This window comes from Corvus kubaryi, unplaced genomic scaffold, assembly GCF_017639235.1.
Source record: "Corvus kubaryi isolate FWS band 111438036 unplaced genomic scaffold, C.kubaryi_AGA036_p1.0 37387, whole genome shotgun sequence".
In the NCBI taxonomy this organism is placed as follows: Eukaryota; Metazoa; Chordata; class Aves; order Passeriformes; family Corvidae; genus Corvus; species Corvus kubaryi.
Window position 1 is genome coordinate 3,558,671 of NW_024581129.1, and position 23,604 is coordinate 3,582,274.

General features: G+C 40.0%; 1 protein-coding gene across 9 annotated transcripts in view; it reads left to right on the forward strand.

Moving 5' to 3' along the window:
• Positions 1-23,604, forward strand: part of SUN1 (Sad1 and UNC84 domain containing 1) — a 33,999-nt gene that overhangs the window by 4,435 nt on the left and 5,960 nt on the right. For 2 of the 9 annotated variants that reach the window (XM_042037146.1, XM_042037147.1), the window contains exons 2-16: positions 6,553-6,649; positions 12,295-12,486; positions 12,824-13,014; positions 14,117-14,143; positions 14,238-14,429; positions 16,114-16,236; positions 17,260-17,343; positions 17,660-17,770; positions 19,192-19,290; positions 19,939-20,032; positions 20,146-20,204; positions 21,381-21,526; positions 21,682-21,906; positions 22,396-22,482; positions 22,843-22,886. In XM_042037146.1, the coding sequence (XP_041893080.1) occupies positions 6,573-6,649; positions 12,295-12,486; positions 12,824-13,014; positions 14,117-14,143; positions 14,238-14,429; positions 16,114-16,236; positions 17,260-17,343; positions 17,660-17,770; positions 19,192-19,290; positions 19,939-20,032; positions 20,146-20,204; positions 21,381-21,526; positions 21,682-21,906; positions 22,396-22,482; positions 22,843-22,886 (1,751 nt within the window). In that variant the 5' untranslated portion in view covers positions 6,553-6,572. Of the gene's footprint in view, positions 1-257; positions 465-1,731; positions 1,917-6,552; positions 6,650-12,294; positions 12,487-12,823; positions 13,015-14,116; positions 14,144-14,237; positions 14,430-16,113; positions 16,237-17,259; positions 17,344-17,659; positions 17,771-19,191; positions 19,291-19,938; positions 20,033-20,145; positions 20,205-21,380; positions 21,527-21,681; positions 21,907-22,395; positions 22,483-22,842; positions 22,887-23,604 lie in introns of those variants that run through there. The other 7 variants (XM_042037148.1, XM_042037145.1, XM_042037149.1 and 4 more) reach the window with 7 other exon arrangements.

A 23,604-nucleotide genomic window follows, 5' to 3' on the forward strand; every position in this document is an offset into this window, starting at 1 on the left:
CAGCCCGCCCCAGCCGTTGCCAACCGCCCCCCGCCCGCGCTCCCCCGTCCCCGGCCCGCCCGCCCGCCGCCGCTTCCCGCCGGGCCGGGGCCGCGTGTGGCGGCCGCCCGCCCGCGTGGGAGCCCCCGGGACACGGTGTCTCGGGTCTGCGGCCTCCCCCGAGCTGGGGATCGGCGTTCCCGGCTCGGGCAGCGGCGCCGGGGAGGCAGCGGCGCGTGAGGCGCTGCGGGCTGGAGTCGAGGGGCAGGCGCTGACCCCTGGTTAGCCCGGAGTTCTGTAGGTCGGCGCTGTTCGCTGGGAGGAGAGAGAAACCTCAGCTGCCCGGGTCCCTCTGGGCCTGGCACCTGGAGGGTTTCCTTGTCAGAAGAAATTATCACCTGCAGCTTTCCACCCTGATTGTGAAAGAGCTGATAAGTGCGCGGGGGTGCCGGCGCTCGCCGCAGCTGCCGAGCCTTGGTGCAAAGGTAACGTGCTGTGATGGGGGTTGTGCTCTGGTCTGGGTAGCGCAGGTGGACAAACCTGCCCTCGCTGTCCCCCGGCTGTCACCTCAGGGCAGCTGCTTCTGTGGGGAAAGTGGTGTTCAACCGACGGGTTTACTGTAGCAGAGTTTGGTATCGCTCGCCGACTGAGTGACTGCTCGTGTTTCTACAGCAAAATGTGTTCTTTTCGTGCTGTGCTCGTTTTGAGGTGGTAGTGCTGAGTTCCTCATGCCGTGTTCACGTTTGGTTGCCCTTCAGTGACCACAGAGGTAGAAGTGTCAGAAACACTGGAGACAGCACCTGTTTTCTGACAGTTCCAGTAAGTTTTATATCTGCTGGGAGGAAAAAGTATTTGATTTGCCTTATTTTATGTTGCCTTATTTAGTGTCGTATTAAGTTAAAATACATTTTAAAAATATAGTGTTTATAGTATGTTACAGGGAAGGAAAATATTAGCCAGCAAATTCTGGGTTTCTGCAGCGTTTGCAGGCCCCCCATCCCACCACCTGGTTTTCAGTTTAACATTACGCAAAAAGGAAGTTAAATATTTGCTAATTTTTTTTTTATGTTTCTGTTTCAGTTCTTTGCAACTGACTGTTCCAGGCTAATGCTTCTGTTGAATTTCCCAGTGAATTTTAATGTCTAATTCTTGCTTTTACATATGGGTCTGAATTACTGCTTGCTGATTTTCATACCAGTGTTGTGGAAGTGAGTTGCAGGGTGTTGTTGTCGTGAGTGAGCTGGACGGAGGGTTTTATTGACAAGGTTAGCAGGCTTTTTACATTGATCTATTAGTAAGCGTGGTGGTGTATAGATATCCTTACATCTGCGGTGCTTGACTGCCTTGTGATTTGGTGATTATAAGTTGTAGGCGTTTAGGCATTCAGGTGTTGGTTGTAAACAGTAAGATGTCGGGGTTTAATTTGATAGCCAACACTGGGAGTGCTTTATCGGGCAGGTGAGGCGTTTCAGGAGCGTGACGGGCGAGGTGAAACACGCCTTTTGTTGTGTGCCGGCGGGCTGGGGAGCGGAGGGACGCGGAGCCGCAGGGGTTAAGGCGGTGGGGTCGGCCGGGCCGCCGCCTCCAGTGAATTCAAACTCGGCGAGTGACGGGGAGCGCGGGGGCCGGGCCGGCTGCCGCGGGCTTTGTTGGGGCCGGGAGCCATTTTGGGCTGGATGGCACGGCCCGTGCCGCCCGCCGGGGAGCGCGCCCGGAGCCCGGGCCGCGGCGGATGGCGGAGAACCGGAGCGCGGCGCTCGGGCTGCGGGCCCGGCCAGGCCCCGGCGCGGCGTGTGCGAGAGGGCCCGAGCGGCCCGGGCTCTGAAATGGTGTGCTGGCCCCGTGTGTAAACAATGAACGGGCACGCCGATTGTTTCACCGCGGCTGAATGTGTGGCTGGTTTTTGTCAGCCTCCCCGTTAAAAAGCGTTTCGAGAGGTACAGAATGTGAATGTGGCAGTGTTGCTGCTTTGTGAGGAAGCTGGGTTTTGTTGTTAGTGCTATAGTTTGACACCTGTGTTCGGGGGTCTGTGCCATAATGTTCAATAGTAATATCTAGTGGAAAATATCCGGTTTATTACTTGGGGTTTTTTTTGTTTGTTTGCTTTTGAGTTGCTCTTTTAAAGGAATGGTAACGTTTTATGAATGTGTGTTTTAATAAAATGTTGATTTAGCTTGGAGCTCTTTGCTCTTCAGCCTGTTTAAACTAGTACTTAACTTGCTATGGTGAAACATCCTTTGTGGAGCATATTTACTTAGGAATTTGCCTTCTTTAACCAAAAATGGTGACTTTATTGGTTTTTCTGAATAATAGAAGAAAATAAAAATTGAAATTACAAGTAAAAAATGGCTTGCTCTCAGAAACTGATGGAGTTGCATGCTCCAGTTTCATTGTTATTGATAGTTTGCCTAAATCTGTTTAGCATTTGTGGCATTAAATATGTTAAGTCATAGTGACTTAAACTTACTTGGCTTTAAAATGTGAGGATAGTAGAGGTTCTATTTGGAGTAGTACTTCCAATATCTAAGATGTTAATTGTATCATTTTTTTGTCCCTTGTAACATAAAAAATAAGACATGGTGTCTTGGGAATTTTCTCATTCTCTAACAGACTTTGGTGAATATTTCTACTCTGCCAGGGTCCCTTTTGTGAAGTGGCAATTTACCACTTCCTTTGTTGCAAAGGGTTTTCATGAGGAACTGCCTGGACAGTAAGTTTGTAAAAGTCTGCATACCCCAAAAGCCATAAGTGAGGGTTTGTGTCTGTCCCTAAGGTAGTTGTAGTGTACGGTCAGTGTTTGGTGCTGCTCCCCCAGCCTTATGATGCTTCTGTGTGTAAAGACCACTCGTGGAGCATCTCATCACCTTCCCTGGAAGCCAGGAAGTTTGCTGCCATAGTACTAGGATTTTGTTGAGACTGGCTGGTTGTGAAAGTGACTGTCAGACAGGCTTTTGAGGTAGTGGTGCAGCCTCATATCACTCAGACGCTTCGGAGTCCTTTGGAGACAGCCAAGGGCCTTGCGTGAAGGTAAATTCTGCTGCACTGATTACAGGAGTCCCTGAGCTTCCTTGTGTTCTGACAGAGTCACAATCTGTCTTCTCCTGCCCTTCTGGTGTGCTGATTTATTGTAACACAGATTCCACTTAATTGCAAGGGAGACGTAATACTTGGGATGACTGTTGTGTCTGTTTCCCAAAAAAAGGCAAATAATCCAGCTGTCTCCTCTGCAGGAACATGGAAGTTGGCTTGTAAGCTGAGGCACACCTAGTGTCCGCTTGCACTCCAGCGGAACTGTGTGCTTCCCTTTAATTGACAGTGAGCTGTCTTATAAAGGTATTTTTATTACTTGGGGGTTTTACATAAATACGTGCTTGGTTCTTGCATTGTGCATCCCTTGGTATTAGATGTTTATTGGCTTCTAGAAAAGGGCAAAAGGCTGTTTTGGAGTTTGAGCCTGGTAATCCTTGCAACAAAGCTGATGCTAAAAGTCTACGTGAAACTGAGTCCAGACAGATCTATGGTACATACAGCAGAAAGGTGTCAGGCATGCAGAAGTGTTCAAACTGGGACTAAGTACTGTGTCTACCTTTCAGATTGTCTGCCGAGTTTTGTGACTTAAAATTTTCAAAATATGGTATTAGCATGGCTCTTTCTGTCCCAGTTGTGTATGAAAGCTTCGTAAGTAAGAACAATGATAATACATGAAAGGTGGAGTGCTGTTAAACATGAAGGGAACAAATTAGAGTGAGTCAATGTCCTCCGCCCACCCTGTGTCTGTTTTGTAATAAGGATCTAGAATATTTCTAAATAAATTGGGTTGGTAATTTGTTTTGAAGAGGTGGATAACTAAAATTAAGCTCTTGAACTAAAAGCCAGGCTTAAAAAACAAATCCAGTTTCATAGTAAGTTCTAGACACCCGTCTTTGCAAACTGTGGTGGTCATCTCTGAAGATGAATTTTAAATTCCATTTAAGTCAGTTAAGCCAGTTTTGTTGCTTTGAAAAATTGAGTAGCGGTTTCTCCCCTTGAGTCAGAATTCATTTTAGAGTATCAAACAAGCAGTGAATCAAACCAAGCTCCTAAATCTTCTAAGAGTGATTTCTAAGTGTGGTGTTTAGATGGCAAACCTGATATCTTCACTGGAGAGCTCGGTGCTATGAAACCCAGCTATTAATAGACCTACACATAAGTACCTTCGAGGCTTTGCAGTTAGCACTACCTTTGTCAAGCACATATTTTATCTGTAATAACTTAATGATACAATTAAAACCTTATCAAATAAGAAATATTATTTACATTCTAGCATTTCATTTATTCAGAAATCAAGTAAAGAGAGTACTGGTGGTGAAGGGGGGAAAAAAAGAACAGGGAAGAAATGGAGCCAATATGTTGTTTTTCAAACTCAGCCGTTGCCCTGCCCATATGGGCAGTGGAGACAGGGAGGAGCTGGGGAGCTACTCAAAGCTCACTGGCATAGCTGAGCCTTCCATGTGGGAAAATGCTGCTGGGTGGCAGAAGGATTAGCTACTGAGTTGCCAGTTAAAAAACAGGTTTTATGATGAAATGATGCATGCTAAGCACGCACATCAACTCCAGCAGAAACTAAACAAGGTTTTTATATCTTAGGGGCTAAAAATCTTTATTGGGATGAACCAATTCAAAAAGATCAACTTTAATCATAGTTTTCAATTTCAGTAGGCATATGTCTGAGAAACATGTTTTGCTGTTCTTTAATACAAGTGCTCTCTGGTGTTACCAGCATCCCTCATCTTGAAATTCCCTGTATTTCCACCTTTGTTCTTGGGGAGCCGTTGCTCTCTGGTCCCCATTTCCTATGTGCTAAATTGAGCTCCTGTTTGTTGATAAAGTAAGGCAGCAGTTGTTACATATTCCAACAGAACTTGCTGCTCATTCTAGCAAAAGAATGAGACTGCTTTGCTGATACTTCTGCACTACTGATTTAAGCTTCCTGTAAACAAACAACAAATTTATATACAAGTTAGTGAAAGCATTATGCCTCTGGGACAAATGAAGTGAGTGTAGGGAAAGATCACCTAATGGAAATGTGTTCTCTATAATAAAAGAATAGTAAATAGCAGACCTTATTTTTCATTAACCCCACTTTGCATGGGAGGTGCTTGCATTCAGGAAGCTATGATGCTTAGGCCTGGAAGTTTTAATTTTTTTAAGTCTTCAGTAGTAATGGTAATATCCTCTTGCCTTACTAACCTCAGGATTTGTAGGCTACAGGTGGACTGACTAAGAGCATTTTAATGTTACATGTACAGATTTCTTTTGAGTTGCTTTTGCCTGTACCTGCATTTTGGCCCTATTTCTTAAGCATATGTAGCTATACAAACGAAAACTCTTATTTCAGCATAGGAAAGTGCATCTCCAAAATGAGATACCTGTTGATGTTTTGATTATCAAAATTGGCTGGGGATATTTTTACCCTGGTTTAGGTACATCATCACAGTTGTGTGGAATATATTTTACTGCTGTTGAAACAGGAGCCATAGATAATCTGAAAGCAGGATTCTGCTTTGCTAACTGTGCAAATCCAGGGTAGCCAAATCCCTATTTGTTAACCACAAATAAGCTATAATCAAAGAATCTTTTTTGTGAAATAAAAAATTTTCTTTGGCTAATAAAACTGAGAAAAGCTGAAGGTTTTTTGCAAATACTTTGAAATTGAAAGTCAAATTGTTCATAATTCCATCCATGTAGTCACCTGTGCAGCTCTGCAAGTTTGTTGATATGACAACATCAGTTTTTATTTTCTTCCAAAGGCTATAATACCTTTCAAAGACCCCATGGAAAGTTTTACAAATGTTGCTTGGGTGGTTTTGATTTGGTAGTTTTGGTTTTGTTGTTTTTGGAGTGGTTTTTTTTGGAAGTAGATGGCACTCTGGAAAATGTGCCTAATTCTACCCTATGAGTCACTTTGCAGTTGGCTCTTTTGCCAGGGTGTGTATTCAGTGGTTTTAATGACAGGAATAAATTCTGTGAAATGAAGGATACTCCCTCGCTGCTTAGTGGATGGTATTCAAAAGTGCTAGAGTTAAATGATTTGACTATATGTAAAAACTTTCTCAAGTTTCATCTGCATTATCCTTACCTGGTGCACAGAGCCACCTGTGCTGTGCTCAGTGGGCACTCAAAGCAAAACTCACTGTGAAGAGACCTCTGAAACATGGCTGCATAGTTCTTTAGATTTTTATGCTTAGCCTCTTTTGGGGATACCAGCATAATTTAGTTCCTGTGGAAGTGGTGTAATCTGGTTGTGATAAGAGTTTGGCTCATATTACTGTCATGTTCTAGAGAACCTGGAAATAGCTGAAAATAAAGTATCATAAAGAAAGTCACAGTCAGAAATACCCTGAGCTTCCTGTAGTAATGATAAGGGATATCTGGCAGTAGCAGCAATACTACTCCACTGCTGAGAGCTCCACGTTTCTGGTAACAGCTCTTTTATTTCAATACTTAATAACACAGGCTGAACAGTGCAAGGGCTCCTAGACTGACTTTATGTAATTTTAAGTCACTGCATTACTTTATTTTCACCTTTTACAGTATGATTTGAAACAGTCAACATGGACTTTTCACGTCTACACACGTACACTCCTCCCCAATGTCTGCCAGAGAACACTGGCTATACATATGCACTCAGGTGAGAACCCTTTTCTTCTTGTAGAGAAACTGTCTGTTCTCTGAATGTTGCTAATCCTGGAGAGTTGAGCTTTCGTGGTAAGTAGCTGACTTCTTTGAAGAAGAAGGGCTTTTTCTAGTCTGGTTTGAAAACAACTGCTGTGTCCTGACTGGAGGAAAGAAAACATTGAACTAACAGGACAATGACTAAGATAATGACTCAGTGTTTATTAGTTGCTATGAGTAACTTGTGTCCACCTAGTTACAACTGCTGTTGGATTTCTATAAATATGTCCTCAAAATTCTTCGATGTTTTGTGTCTTATAACTTCGGTGTGTGCTTTCTTTTGTGACTTGGGACCGCTTTCACTTTAAAGCGCTGATTGCTACGCACTCATTGCCGCTAGTCTGGGACTTGGCTGGAAGTTACATATTGATTACTTCTTTTAGCAGAGCTGTTTGTTGGGTGAATGTAAAATCTGTGTTCTAATGAACTTGCTTTTTCTTGTATCCTTTTCTTGTATCTTCTAAAGATCATGGTTTTTTCTTATATCTTTGTATCTGATTGTTTTTCTTAAATCAGTTTTCTAAAAACTAACTCCATAGTGTTTGGTAGTTTTTGTATTATGTATTCAGAGCAAGTGTTGTGATGCCTATTTTGAGTTTTTTAGTATTAATATAGCAGATTGTTGCTGTTTTAATCTATTGAGCTTTTCCTGGTATTGAGTTATGAGATATATATTTGCTTCAAAATGCATCAGTGAGCCTGAGTTACTGGTTTAACTAATTTTAAATTTAAAAAAATGATTGTTCATTAGGATGCAGTATGAGATTTGCCTTTCTATTCTCTCTGTATGGCGTTATTATGTATTGTGTATTAAAATACAGTATAGCGTTTGGACAATACTTGGCTACCTGCCAATAAAACAGAAGTTGCCAAAACTGTAACATTAAGAGATTACTGACTTAATACTCTTCCTTTTGTGTGCTCTAAAACTGTATGTTTCCATTTTCTGTTTGGGATCATGGCTTTTTTTTTTTAAGCTGTAGCCTAATGTCAGTAGTGTTGCAAAATGTGACATGTTATATGTTGTTGAATTGCAGTTTTTCCTGAATTTTATGAAAAACCATTGGTAAAGTGTTGGTTAAATACAAGTGGGTTTTCTCTTTTCAAGAAAAGCATGCTGGACAATGAAAGGTGATTTATGTGCTTTGTATCCAGCAGCAGTTTCACCTCTATATTACTGAGTGGGTTTAGCTACCTCTGTGTTGCAAATGTACCTTAGAGATTGGCTGACATATTGTAACTCCTGTGTTATTCTTGTCCAAGATTCTTACCCAGTGAAAAAACAGTGGACAAGTAGAAAGATGATGTAGAATGATAAATCCTGTTGGACATCTGGAGGATAGTTCATGATGACTTTGGTGGGGTTTATTTAGAGGACAGCTGAGTGTTTGTCTTGCTACATAAATGAAGACTGTTCTGAAAAACTGAGAAGTCGTGAAGGGGTTACATGTCCTGAAACTTTCCAGCTTGCCATTTTGCTGTGTTAGGCTATTAGGCATAGGTATTTATAAATGGATAGAGCTGGGTATATGATGAAGTTTAGTAACTCAATTAATGAAGGCAAGTATGGTTAAACTAGGTTGAAATAAATTCATTATAATTCTTCCTTATGTAGAAAAGGATTGGCACGCTCTTTCTTTAAAATTGTTTGAGGCCCCAAATGTTAAAATAATGGGGAAAAACTACTTGTTACACTGACGTGACACTGTTTTCAGGATGTCAAGAGAGTAAACTACAGTCTTCTGTGCAGACTCTTGCTGTGCCTCTGCTTGCTGTATATGTGCAGAATGACATCTGTTATTATAGCTCTTCCTACCCTGGGTCAAACAATATTTGAAGACTCTGAGGAAAGGGAGAATTGCTAATCAGAAATATTTTCATGTTGAAATTTGTTCCTTCTTACCCCTCACCTGTGTTTGTTTTGCTTATATTCTAATCTGGTTTATTCTGCCTGTGACAACTCAATCTTTACAGAATCTTTTCTTTAAAGAAAGTGGCTTGGGATGTAGCCCTGCAGAAAGCAGTGCAGTGAAGCTTGATACCACAAAGCTATTAATAGAGTTGGCTATGAGTTATTAATAGAACTTACATTAATACTTACTGGGTTCACTGTGTGTTCATAGCTGTAGTGCTTCTACTTTGTGCTTCTACTCCTCCAGCCCAAATCAGAAAAACATTTAACTGATATACCTAAATAATCTTTATCCTCCTCCAAATGCAAGTCAAACTTGTGAATCTCACCTACTTGTCAACATATAATTTACACCCCACTCTTACAACTGATCTTTCCTTTTAGTCACCATCATCTTTTGAGTTGTGTTGTCAGTTTGGATGCCTTTAACACTTTTTCAAAAATATGGGTTAAAGCAATAAGAATTTGGTTTGATTTTGTTTTTCTGTGTCAGAGCATTCAATTGGGATATAATTTTCTTCACAGTAATTGAATAAAATCTTTTGAGGTTTTTAAGTATGTTCTGGGACTGACTGAAGAAATAACTAAATAATTCAAGGTAGTGTCCTTGGTCACTTAATGTAAATAATGCCCCCTGGTTAGAAAGGCTGTGAATGTTTTTGTATTGACTGTATGTCTGTGTCCATGTTAGATGTCTGTTCAGCTGTAGTTCTTTAGGTGTATTGCATGTGTCTGTTATCCTGAATAGTCAAGAACATCACTGCCCATTTCGTTCCAAGGAGTATTTATAAAAAAATGACACTTAAGGTCCTTCAGAGGAGCTATAGGAATGCTAAAATTGGCAGACCTCATTCTCATTCCACTTATAAATATATAACTTGAAAAATAACCCACTGAAGTCTAGGACGTTCTTATTCTGTAGAAGCTCATGTGAAGGAGGTATCAAGAAGCTGGAAATGTAAGACTAGATTCAGTCTCCAGCTCCGCCAGCAGCCATGGGAGCTGTTTGCTGGGGAAGGAACCAGAGTCTGCACTGTTTGCAGATGTTATCCAGGAGTGTAGGCTAATTGCATCCCACCTTTAGGTGTTTCTTGGTTAGCTGTACATATTGCATAGGTTACATCAATGTACAGGTTCATTTCTGGTCCTTGAAAGCAAAGGCAGTGGTTTTTTTATTTAGTGTAGTCTTTTCTGTAGAAGAAAAAAGGCTGCATTCCAGAGCATGGAAAGTGAGATGGCAAGTTAGGAGACTTCTAGGTACTGTCCTGCTGACAGAGGACACAATGTGAAGAGAATTATTATCCTGCATAAGTGAGAGACAAGCCCCTTTTTGTTAAAGAGGAAAAGATTCCATGATGATTTGTTGGTTTTTTGGTGGTGGTGTTTTTTTTGTTTTGTTTTTTGGTTTTTTTTTGGTAGTGGAGCCCAACTTCAAGCTATTTATTCAACCCACATTGATATAAATGCTCATTGAGATACTTGGTAACAACAAGTGTTTTATGAACAGAAACAAATTGAGGCTGGTCACAGCTGTCAGCTTGTTCTGTGTACTTTGTGTTCTTGTGAATTGAGTATCTGTAAGAAACGTGGGGTGAAGATGACGAAAAGCAAATGCATAGTGGCAAGTGTAAATAGCAAAACTGAGTTCTGAAACAACTGTTTAGGGAGGGACTCAGTAGAAAACTTGTGGCTCTGACCCTTTATATAACAGTAGAATAACAGCAGGAGGAGCCACATTTAACCCATATTCTCACTTTCACATCTGTCAGAGTATGAATCATCTATACTTAGCATTTTTGAAAACTGTAAAAATTAAATTCTTTAGTCTACAATTGGTTAGGTACCTGAGAAAACATGTTATTTCTTCTCCCTCTTCCAGCCAAATGAAAGCAAGGATTAATAAGACTAATGCATTTAGTAACGTATGCTGAGTTTAAGTTGTGCTGGGGCTTCTGCCTTGCACAGGGTTGCACTGCACGTGCCATCATTATCGGGGCAGACCAGTGAGATCCAGCACACAGAACGAGGGCCCTGCCATCAAATCTGTGCTCCTCTGGGCAATAGAAGCAGCTACTTCGGACAGACTCCGCTCTGGTCTTACGGGCTGAATGCCCAGCTGGTGCTGCAGCCATGAGATGTTTTCCTGCTGTGTGTTAACAGTCTGGGTTATTTTTTAAGCCAAAAGAAATGCAGTTGACATGCTCTGACAACCCCATCTTACATGTTTTACGTTGCATTGTGGTGCAATGAAGAAACTCACTTCAAAAGCACCACCTTGTCAGAATTACGTCATTACTGTAAGTGTAGCTTCAAGGCCTTCTGATGTTAATTGTATGCCAAAATAATACAATACTTAGCATATTATTACTTTGTGATGTTCTGAGATCTTTAATGATTGTGTAAGAAAGCTATTTCCATTAAATTGTTTTTACACAAATACATTTTATAGTAGCTGTTGATACGTATTTTTTTAAAGGGAAAGCTTCTATTTCAAATACAGGCTGCACAGTAGAATCTACTCATTCAGATCTAATTTACTTGTGTGTTTGTGTTTGGGGAGAAGGAGCTGCTGTCACAAACAATTCTTTGCTTATCTCTTCTTTTAAAAAAACAAGTGAAACCCCCAGGAGTACTGAAGTGCTGTTACATCTCTGTATATCCCTGTGGCCCAAGAAGGGACAGAGTCCTTATGAAAGCTGGCCTAGAGCACTTAGCATTTGGATGCTGTGGGTCACAGGGCTGAGCAGTTCCAGAACCTGACGTGCTGTGCAATGCCTGGTGCCAGCAGCCTCTGCTCACTTACATAACTGAATGTTTCCTTTGGTTGTGTATGAGTATTCTGCTTTGGGCTAAACTTCTGCTTTGGTAAATGTATTTCTTACAGACTCCTCAGCTTTTAATCTGTTTGTGTTTGCCTTGTGTTGCTGCTTGTCTTCACTGTAAATTTTCATGGAGGCTCTGAGAGAATCACGCGTTGAAATGTGGAGTACCTGGGTAATGATGTGAAGGTTATCTACGTGTAAACTTGCCTCTATGGAGAAAAACAGATTAAAGTCTCTAAATATTTTTTGTTAGCTTGGAGTTAAATGTTTCTAATGGTTTGCATTAAATTAAGAAATGTTTTTAAACCACTTCTTTAAAAAAAGTAGTGGTAGTTAAACTGAAGTAGGGGAGTCTTTATCTTAAACAGAGGAAGTTCCTACTTGTTGAGATGGAAATTCAGAGTAATGTGGCGTATGGATCTTTGGTTCTCAAAACAAGGACTTGGCAAACAGAAAATAGATAAAAATAGACTGAAAATTAATCTTTGCCTTGCAGCTTGGGAGTGTGCCATTTTTAATTTGCTGCTAGGCATGGTGAAGAAACTGTGTCATGAATGGCTTCCTCTCTCAAATTGGTCCCAAAAGCATGAGTGCTTACTCTGGCTAAACTTCAGATGTTGTTTCCATGGTGGTTGTTTCTTTCTTTGATTTGCTTTCAGTTGTAGAACTCATAATATGAATTGCTTAGGAGAACCTTGAATATCTACATATATCTAAATTATTGGGGTTATTTGGTATATCTCGTGGGGATTGTGTCATAACCCTGAATAAACTGTATTTAATGGAAACTTGGGCTAGCTTGAAGAGCATATTTGTTACCGGGTTGAAAATTCCCCTGGTAATTTTGCCGTTCTTATTTTACTGCAGTTCAAGTTATTCTTCATCTGCTTTGGATTTTGAGACCGAAAACAAAATAGATCCAGTGTTTGATTCACCCAGAATGTCACGGCGTAGTTTACGGTTGGCTGCTGGAGGATACAGTAAATCAGATGATGGACAGAGTGATTCCCTTCATGACAGCTCTTATGCTGGAAACATGTCCTTCAGGGATCAATCTAAGTAAGCATTTTTAAGTCTTCTCAAGTAAATCCTGAGTCTTACTATTAGAAAAAAAGAATGCAAAAAAGTTACCTAAAGGTCTTATTTTTTGTTCTCCATGTTTACTGCCATACTTTGAAATTTGTGTTCAGTATGTGGTTTGCAATGACAATTTTTTGTAAAATCTTTGTAAAATTATAGGTGCTTGAAGGCGAGGACTTCCTTTTAAACCTTGTTTGCTCTGTTTAGTCACATCAGTGTTGAAATGACTGTTAATTCATTCATTAATAAAGTGAGAAGATAACAGAAATTTGTGTCTTTAGTGCTCTGTCTTACTTGCCTTTGCTTTGTTTCCTAGGGTGGTAAAGCAACGCAGAAGTATGAACAAACAGTCTGGCAGTGGAAGACATGTGCCAAGGAAAAATCTGTCCAGCTCATCTATTTTTAGCCAGAGCAGTTTCAATAGCCATGCCAGTGATACATCAATGATATCCACTATATTGGATGAGTCTCTGATTCGAGAACAGACAGAAGTTGATCATTTCTGGGGTAGGCAATGATTGCTACTGCTTGTATCAAACTGTGCAAACTGGTTGGTTTGGTGCATATAAATTTATGATCGTTGTCCCACCTGCTGTCCATCCTGTCCCCAAACCTGTGTCCACTTGCACTTCTGCTGTAGGGGCCTTCTTGCTAAGATGCCCACTGGAAATTCATGGTCCAGTGTGTAAACTTGATTTACTGGCATATCAAGATGTTGCACAGTCAAGTTAATACGGCAGCAAATATAAACAGTTTTGTGATGCAACACCATAATTATCTCCTATCACTGTTTTCTTCAAAATGTACATTGAGTACAAAATGTACATTATATTTAAAGAATGGTAAACATGTAACTTGTCTGTGAAAAGCCAAAGGAAAAGCATTCTTCTTTGTTTATAGGCAGAAGTTTGTTTCTTCTTAACATACCTTAATGTGAAAGTTTCAAATTAGTGGCATTTCAGGATTTCCCAAAAGGGTTTTTGTGTGTGGCTAGCTGGTTTGGCTTTGCAAGTATATAAAAGTATATTTTCCTGGAATCTGTTTTCTTCAATGAAGAGAAAATATGAGAGTTGTCTACATAAAGTATTGTCATGTGAAGTATTGTGTAGAACCAGATCAACACTTTGTTATATCTCCCAATTCAGACTCTTTGTTTCTAGTCAGAATACTTGTGACCTTCCCAGAGTCCTAATGGGAAGAATTGTTTCAATCTTGGTAGAACCAGTTCTAAATATTAGATAACCTGGCTCTTAAAACAGAATTTTAAATAGAGTAGTATCAAAGTAGTCACCAAGCAGCAGAAGCATTGTAAGCTTGTAATTAGCTGCTTTAAGGTCTCGTGGGAGCTAAGTCAAGATGCAGTTGGTATTCATGTTACTTTGCCTGCCCCTTCTGTGATGGGATGCTTTTCACTACTATTCCTTCTATAATAAGGTCTGGATACATGTTTCTCTGATGGGCTGCAAAATATGTTAAATGCTAACCATAACGAGACTTTTTTTGAAGTCTTAGAATTAGTGGGACTTCTAACTTGAGTTTATGTCAGATATTGTAATTCAGTTCAGGTCGTCTTATATTTGAGACCAATTTCTTCTTTTTTCGTTTGCAGGCCTCGATGAAGAAGGTGACCCCAAAGGTAACTACACTTTGCTTTTCCTTCCACATCCCATGTAACAGGCACAGTGCTGGCAGTACTGACATGGGTGTGTTGGTTGTTGTGCTGTTTCCAGGCAGTGACACCATGCTGCTGCAGGGGAACGGGGGCATAGCAGCAGCAGAGCTGCAGCCCACGCTGAACGGCTACACGTGCAGTGACTGCAGCATGCTGTCAGAGAGGAAGGAGGTCCTCACTGCCTACTCAGCTTCCCACGTGCCATCCTCCAGGATCTACACTAGGGACAGGAGCCAGAAACATGCATCTAGTAAGTTACTTTCTCTTGTGTTTTCTCTGCAATACAGTTCAGTTGGTTCATTTCAATGTAGTGTTATTTAAGCTTGTCCTACCCTGATAAACTTGCTGAGTTCTAGAGATCAGCTTATATGAAATACCTTTTTCTGTCTAAGTTGAAATTTTGTGTACTTGTTGGTTTCTTGTGTATAGTTATCTACTGATTTTCAGTGCTGCTGTAGGAATTAAACAATTACAAAATGAAAGTGCTCTGGTATCTTAAGTTATAAAATTATTTGGCCAGCCAGCACTGATTGTAAGTCTCCTAATCTGACATCGGATCTATGTGGCTCTGAAGTTTTTGGTCATGTCTTTCAGAGAGAAACTTCTTCTGTGCATTTGCTTTTATAACTTTTTATCCCTTACATGATTTGAACTTTCAAGATTGACCAGAATTGTTATTTTGCAGTGCTTCTGCTATCTAGGGAATCTCTGAGAGGGCTTTCTACTTCCCGTTTAATTTTTTTCTCCTCTTTTAACCTTGCAGCTTTTTGTAGTGTTTCTAAAAGCTCAATCTCAGCTACATGAAAAATTGAAGTCCAAAGGGAAAAACTGATTCCAAATAGTCATTCTAGTGACCACATTCCAAAAGCTTGAAAAGTTGAGTCTATATAAGTAAGATTCTGCCTTTCCAAGACAATCTCCATTCAGTGGATTGTTTTCCTCTTTCTCTTGCCTGTGTCTGCCTGCCTCTTGCACAGCATCTGGAGTTTCTTGATTACTGGTAGTCCTCAGTTACCACAAAGGATTTGTCTCTTTAATGACCTTGAGCTAGAAAAGAACCAATTTTGGAATTCTGTAGGTTTGTTAGTCTTGAATGGAGTTTGTTTTCAGTACAAGAAATCAGTTTGTTCGAGCTATATGATATGACTTCAGATACGTGAGTTAAATACTTGTTTTTAGTTAGTGTCTAGCACAGAGTGGAATTCTTTTGACTTGTACAGTCAACTACTTAAATTGGCACTACATGAAAACTTTCTGTGCTTCTGAGTTTGTATTCACATGAGAGAATTTTACTCATCTTTGTACATTCCTTTGTACTTTAACTAGAGGATTGGGTCAGACTTTGGGGGTGTGTGGGTGGGGAAAGGCGCACACAGTCATGGCAGGTTTTGGGCATGTGGCTGAGTCTAGGACAGCAACGGTGGTGGATTGTGGCTTTGTTCCTGTGGTTCTGGAGAAGGGTGTGTCTCTAGCACTTCAGGCAGACCACTGTAGATGCTTCCTCTGATGTAACAGCAGGGAAGGTGTTGAACAGTCTTCACTTTCAAATCCAGAATAACACTGCTAGTGTCTCTTTGGAACTGGGACCCCAAAATCAGGATCAGCAGCTCACATCAGTGAGGAATCCCAAGTTCCATAAGCAAGGAATTCAGTGCTCTTTAGAGTTCTGCATTCTCACGAAGCAAAGCTATTCTTGCTGAAGTTACAGATTTTGCCTTGAAGTCATTATCCAGGGTGTGTAGTTCTTACAAAAGCTTTGATGTGAAATCTAATATACCCAGACTTTTCAAACCACACTTGCTCAAGTTTAATACTCTTGGCTAAAGGCTTTCCCTGCTTCGTCCTCACTCTTACACAAGCTAATGGTGACCAGAGAACAGAATTACATATTTCTATGGATGAATAATTTGTATTCACACTGTTTTTTTCAATAGGAGGAACGTACTTCTACATGAGTAAGATTCTACGATTGGTCAAAAATACTGCAGCATCTTTTGCATCACTATTAGTGCAACTATTTCAAATGGTTTTGCTGAAGCTGGGTTATGAATATAAAGGTACTTTTTCAGTTGTCTTCCTTGGTCTCCAAACAAAGACAGCATGTGTATTGGCGTTTCTTTCTTATGGACTTCATCGTTGGCACTATGGTGATCTTCTTCTATAGTCTTTTGGCTGGCTCCTCTCTGTTTTTATTATTACCTCACTTGTACTACACTTTTCATACCTTTCGTCTGTTTTCTCAAGATTCCTTTATACAAGATCCACATGCTGATTTTTACTAGAAAGTGGTAGAGAGTAACTTTTTAATTGAGAAACTTGATTTTTAAAAACTATGGTGATAGTGTCAAATTCTAATTTTTCAATGTCTTTAGGTCTCTCTTATCACCCTTAAATCTGCTGTGCACTTAAAGCTTGTTTAGATCTGTCTTGCAAAACTCAAACTGCTCTCATCACTCTGCACTACTTTAGAGCACATCTTGTTTTCCCTGAAAACATTCATTTCTTCTTTGGTGCTTTCTTTTCTATTATACCTGCTCTACAAGTGAAGTTAAATTGCCATAGACAGAAGGTAACTGATTTTTGCATGTGAGTAGAACTTTGCTCTCTTTCTTCTCTCTGCTCAGAGCCTTATAATTGCTAATGCTTTCTTCTCCTTCATGTAACAAGTTTGTTAAAATCAGCACAAATATGTAATGAATGGTTGACCCATTTGATGGAATGTTGGGAACAGGGTCTTACTGAATGAGGGTTGGTTGGGGTTTGAGGTTTTTTTGGGTTTGTTTTCTTTGTTTTGTTTTGGGGGTTTTTTGTTTGGTTGGGTTTTTTTGTTTTGTTTTTTTTTAACAAGCTTTGCTCTCTGTAAAGAAGCAGAAAGATTTCTTTGAACCAATAGGCCCCCTGATATTTAAAGACAAAAGAATGATTGCACAGAGTAGGCTTCTTCTTCAGTCATTTTTCAGGTTTTCTGTGAGTAACCTGACTTCAATAGTGAACCAAGCCAGTTTAGCTAAAATCTGTGTATATGAAAGGCTTTGAACTTGAGAATTAGATTCCATGTGTGCTTTTTGAATGTGTTGCAGCTCACTCAGACTACTGTGGGAGCATGAATGTAAAGGAGTTCTACAGAGAAGATCGTCATCTTGGTGTGAATGAGGAATCAATATGTAAGTACAGTGATTAATGTTGTCTCAGCCTTGGGCTCTACAGCAGGTTGTTGCTGTAATAGTGGTATCAGACAGCCCCTGACACTATGGAAGCTACAAAGTAAATATTTGGTTTGCGACTTAGGTGTAGGGGGGGATGGTGATCCCCTGGTGTACTGTAGTCTTTCCCCCAGGAAGTTTCCTTCCCCTGAAGTTTGCTTAGCAGTTTTTGGGTTGATAGCTGATGATGTGAGATAGACTTGTTCCAGTTATCTTGTAACAATCTTGACTTGATCCTGGCTTTATCCCATTAATCAACTGTTACCACAACCGACAGGTGATGACTGTAAGGGGAAGAAACATCTTGAAATATACACCACAGACCACATGCAATCCTCATGGGCTGAAAGGGTAGCAAGGACCATTTGGCACACCTTTTCTTCTGCAGGTTGACTTGGACATTTTTGTTTGCTTTTATTTTGCATCGCAATCTCAAAATGTTAATCATACGTGCTTTGTGTTTGGGGTTTTTTTCCTTCCTTCATCTATCAAAGTAGAGTAAAAATGTGCCTAGACAACTAACTTCCTTAACACCTCTTGTGTCTGACTTCTTGCTCTGATTGATTGCTCTTCTTTTGCACAAGCGTGGCAGGCTGCTTACCTATTAGTGAAAACAAGGTGTAGGGTAACGTGCACCTCATCTGTTAAAAGGAACAAGTCAGATTGTTAATTTATTGCACTTCAGGGAGATTTGTATGCGTGATAGGTTGAAAAGCTGACTTTAAATGAAAGCAAGGTATGAAATACTCGTATGAAGGTTATTTGAATAAAGGGGTTTTAACATTTTATTTTTGTTCTAGTGATAGTCAATTTTTACAGGAATCTTATGTAGGGATAGAATCTACCCTGTGAGATGAGCGCTCCCTAGCTTGAATGACAGAGGCATCAAGGATCTGTTGAGTGTTCTTTATACAGCAAAGGAAAATGATTTGAGACACTTCAGTCACCTAAATGATTTGCAAAACATTGGGTTGGTATATCTATAATCCCTCAGATTAACCCAGACATATCTGCTAATCTAAAAATGTAGGATTATTTTCTAGACATATACTGTGTAGTTTGTTCTGTAGAAAGATTGGTCCTAGTCTTGGACATAGTAATTGTTGGCCTCAGCAGGCTTTAAGTTACAGCATTTTCTTACAGTGCATTTCTTACAGTGCATGTTACAGGGTGGGGGTGTTCGGTGGTGGCAGTTTTGTTCTCTTTAAGAGATACAAAACTGTCGTACTGAACATCCTTGGGAACACATAGCTTAATGAAAATTGACTGCTTGTAACTTTCAGTAGGGAATATTTTCTATCAGTATTTGCTAGACATCAGTGGAATTTTAAATTTTTAATTGTTCTTGCTTCTCAACAGTAACCCAGATAATGAACTTGATACTTAATTTTGAACAAATAAGATGCTTTTAATGTTATGATGTTCTTAAAGCTTGCTTTTATGGTAGTACTCTTGCTATTCTCTGCTACACTTTGCATGGCATTGTTAGATAAATATGTTACAAAATGTAAACTTTGATTTTGGAAAAAATGATATTCTAATGGCACAGATGGTGTTCATTCTGTTTATCTCTGTCCATGAGAATTCAGTTTCTAAACTGTCTTGGTTTTACTTTACTTCGTATTTATTAGCGGCTTGCTTTGCTTTAAAGTAGTGGAGAACCAAGTTTGAGATTACTGAAAGGTATGGTTTAAAATTCTGCAGAACATGGAATGGGCAGGGGGCTGAGTGTGTTCACTGCATGTACTGAAGAGAGCCTTCATCTCCTTTGTGTCTGTTACCACATGGAGTTAATTTGTTACAATCCAGGTTACTTTGTGCTTCATGTGTTGCGATCAGTGGGAGCAACGGGATGGCTTGTGTCACAGAAGGTGTTGTCTCTACTTTGGCTGGCCCTTCTTTCTCCAGGTTACTATTCCAATCCGTGTGTGTGTGCATTGCCTGTTCCTTTTGGCAAACTAGGGGACTGCAGGGACTTGCACTAATTCAGCCTGCTTGTGCTGTAGCTTTTGTATCTTGAAATGCATGTGCTACTTTATTGACCAAAATATGCTTAATGAGAGGGTGTGTTTCTGTTCACAGGCATAACAGGAGACTAACCAGACTGTTTCATGAGGGAATGAGTATGTCAATAGCACTGAATATGGGGTGTCAGGCATAATGGGGCGTGTTTGGTTTGGCAGTCACTTCCTATATTGGTATTCCTCTTACAAAAACTGCTGCTGCTAACCTGTGCATTTCCTGGAGCATACTGAGGTCTCCAGTGTGTGATAACTTGTGTTCAGACATTAATACTGAATTTCCAGCGAGGTAGCATTGTCATAACAAATGAGCACTTCATCTCCTTGCATGGCTGTTGATCTTGTTGAGTAGTTGATGTTACAATGCTGTCATACTTGTGATATCTAGCTGTTAATAAGCTGCATGCATTGCCTTATCCATGCATTTCTCCACTCTGCAAAGCGTTGTTGGCCACAGCTGCGTGTCCCTCTGCTTGGTTTCTTTGAACATGTGCTGCAGTAATTACATTTCACACTCCCACCTTTTGTCTTCTAGGGAGGGCAGCTTCTGGCATGTTCAGGTTGCTTAGAACTGGGTGGTATCAACTTGTTACTCTGATGTCTTTGCTCAAGGTGTTTCTTGTAAGAAGGTGTGTATCATTTGAAATTATTGTTTTGTGAGCAAGTTATTTACCCAGTTATAATATAAAAATTAATTATGGTAAATGTATTCTTTCTTGTAAACTTCCCTCTCTTTCTCTAGATGCCTTCCAAAGAACTACAGGTGGTTACTGTTTCTTATCCCACTCCTGTTTCTACTAGGTATGTCAATTGTTCACTTATAATACAAATCAGAGTGTGTACTACAGCTGTTCCAAAATAACATTTTTAGTTGATTTATGAAGAAGATGCAGAAGTGGAAAAAAGCAAGTTTGTTTGTGAACAGGGCAGTAATTCAAGCCTACAGGGTAGTGACAAGTCAGCGAGCTTTCTCCTTGTCCTGAAAGTAATATCATTGATTTAATTGCATAGAGCTCTTTAGAAAGAGTGGTTGAGTAAGTAAATGCACTGAAGTCCTTTCTTCTTTTCCTCCCATCGTAGGAGTAGCAATGAAAGAGTAGGCTGTGTACTGATTGCTTTGTCAGTCTCCATAAAAGTGTGGTTAAGTTTTTACAAACTCATCCTGTCTTTCCTTTGCTCTAGACCATGTTTTAGTTGCTTAAGATACTGCTGACTTTAGACTGGTTAGTAGACAGTGTTCCAGGCCAGCTGTCAACTTTGAAATTAAACAAATTAAGTTTGAAGTATTTACCAGAAGTGCTGAGCCATTTCTGAAAAGCAGTTTCATGTTTTTGTGAGTCTTACAAATTCGCAGCTATTTTGTGGAGAAGATGAAGCTGCTTGGAAACCTACAATGGGGATTCAAAGTCCCCTGTACAAGGGTGAACAAGGAAAGAATTTACCCTGTGTAGAAAAAGTTGCTACTTCCCACTAAGATATTGCAAAAATAAGTGTAATCTTGTGAATGCTATTTTATTTCCATGGAAACCTAAGTTTCCTCCAACTTTTATTAGCTCTTATGCAATGTCATCTGTAGTAAGTGTATAATGCAACGTATTTTCTGTGGAGATAAAAAGCAGCACTTGCATCTGCCTTCAGAAAATGTGGCCTGTCTTAATCAGCAAATGTGATCAAGGTGCCAGGGAAGCAGTAGAACCAAGTTTAAGCTTGTACTGTGATTTATCTAAGTGCAAGTTCCCTGCCTCACAACTGTGTGAGTGGGACTGATGGATGTTCCCCAATATTTTTGAGTGTTTGATTTAAAAACGTTAAAGCTGACTCATGGTGATTTTTGTTTAGACTTGGAGTAGTGTCTGTTGTGTGGCACCTGCCTTGCAAACTGAAGGTAGCTGTGTCCTTAAAAAGACCATTTGTAGATGTAAGCAGTTGGAAGGGAGAATTCTTTTGAACACGTGTTGCTTTTTCTTTCTGTTCTAGGAATGTGGTTCTGGGGGCTTAATGGCTTCATTTCATTATTACCTCCATTGAACTGGACAAGAATTGACAGAATACAGAAAACAGATGATTCTGTTCATGTTCCTGAACCGCAACATGATTCTTTTCGTTCTGTGCAACCTCCAAAGGTGAGGGAGAACAGTCCAAGGAAGAACTTGCATATATTTAAGACCTCTTAACTCCCATGTCTTCAATATTTTTCAATAACTACTTATTGCACGAGAGTAATGTAAGTAAGTGTCTTGATTTTTTTATATATTAAAGCATTATCTTTATACTTCAGGATACCATAAATATCTTTGACTTTGGTCGCATAAGTGAGCTGGAAAAGCAAATGGCCTTCATGTCCGACAGATGCCATGACCATAACAAAGAATATAACAAAGTGATGAGCCTACTCCAGAATCTTCAAGATCAGGTTGCCACGATGAGTGACAGAAGTGAAACATTGAACTTAATAAAAAATGTCATGAGTCAGCATCTTGAAGATATGGAATTGGAGGAAAAGGTAAGACAGTCAGTTATTGATGTTTCCTGATACTGACTGAAGTTTTACTAATGCAATTTGACTGGAGGATTCTTTTTCTGCTCTAGAAATAACCAATAGGTAGTAAAGGCCAGGGAGTAGTTGAGGGCATTTGTTCCTCCTTTGTTACTGCTGACAAAGGATTGATTGCAGACAGGTGGCCTAAAGTACATTCCTACATTGCTGAAAAGCTGCTGGATTTATCCTGTTTCCATACAGATAAAGACGACTATAGGAAGGGCTAGTGACAAAGCAGGGGTTTTGTGGTAAACTTCCTGTGTATGGCCCCTACTACAGCTGAATCAGACTTCTGGATTTATTACAGATTCTGTAATTTCTCACACTACCTGCAGGATAAATCACTTAAGCATTCACAGAAAGGAATGAAAATTACACTTTGCAGAAGATATCAGTTATGGTATTTGTGCTCCAAAAGAAAATACACCCCCTTTTTCTTCCCTCTTTTTTAAGACTGACTTCCTGACTTTGCATAAAGAACATGAGTTGCGCATCCAGACGCTGGAAGACCTTCTTAGAAAACTCTCTGCTGAATCCAAGGTATTGAAAGTGAGCTTTGATGACTTGTTCTAATTGTAACCTGTTGATAAAACAGAGTAAGTTTTTTTATTTGCTGTCCCAAACAGCAGTCTGGCTGCTACAGGTCCCTAAGTCTCAAAACTTGTTTGTGTTTCTGCTCCCCCTTCTTGGAGAGGGTTTCATTCCAAGTTTAAAAATTATTCCCTTGACCAGTGAGGCAGGTTCTATTTGGAATGAAACATATTATACAGAGGCACAAACATTGTGAGCACAGTCCTGTACAGATGGTGCTAAAATTTATTTTCATATAACATTCTTTATCCTCTTTCTGTCACTTGAGTTTCTTTGTCTCTGATAAAACTTAACTTTTGTATTTTTTAGGACATCCAGAAGGAGCTTGACATAGCCAAATCAAAAACAGTGAGGTATAAGCACTTTTCAAACATATTTTGCTTTTTCACTCGTGATGCCAACTGACAGTGATTTGTGTGTTGTTCTTCCCAATATAACAATCCTTATCTTGTATCAGTTAACTGACCCTGAGAGTTTGTATTTTCAGCAAGAGCACTTCTGTCTTGTACTGCATTTCAGCTGTGATGCTGAACATCAGCACAGGACCCCCCTCTGGTGTGGGGGGCAACCCTACAACAACACTTTCACATAGTGGAGGAGAGTGAGGGACTTCTCGTCCTGTTATAAATGCATTAGAATTTTCCTTCAGATCACTTAGTGAAATATACAGTAACTGCTTTTGATGGGCTTTATATTTAAATTCTTAAATTGGATCAATTCTAATGTTTGTCTCTGTTTTTTGGCTTATTTGCCGAATTGCCATTTAAATTAGAATGAAATGTAAAATGGCCTTAGAATGATGGAGGAGACCTTTTTTCCATAGCACTCACTGGAGACTGATCTGTATTGAGCATATATGAGCTGCTGTTTGTAACTCAGCACTGCCTCTGGAGTTACTCTGGTTTGGGTGAGGTAGCCTGAAACTTGCTCTAACCAGTGGCAACGTCACACAAGTAAAGTTTGACTGGTTTGTCAGAAGCCCTTAAATTCCCCAAAGTCTGTATATGTTTGAGTTACCAGCTTGTCAGCCTGGTAATAATCTGAATTCATCACTGCTGGATTTTTCCATAA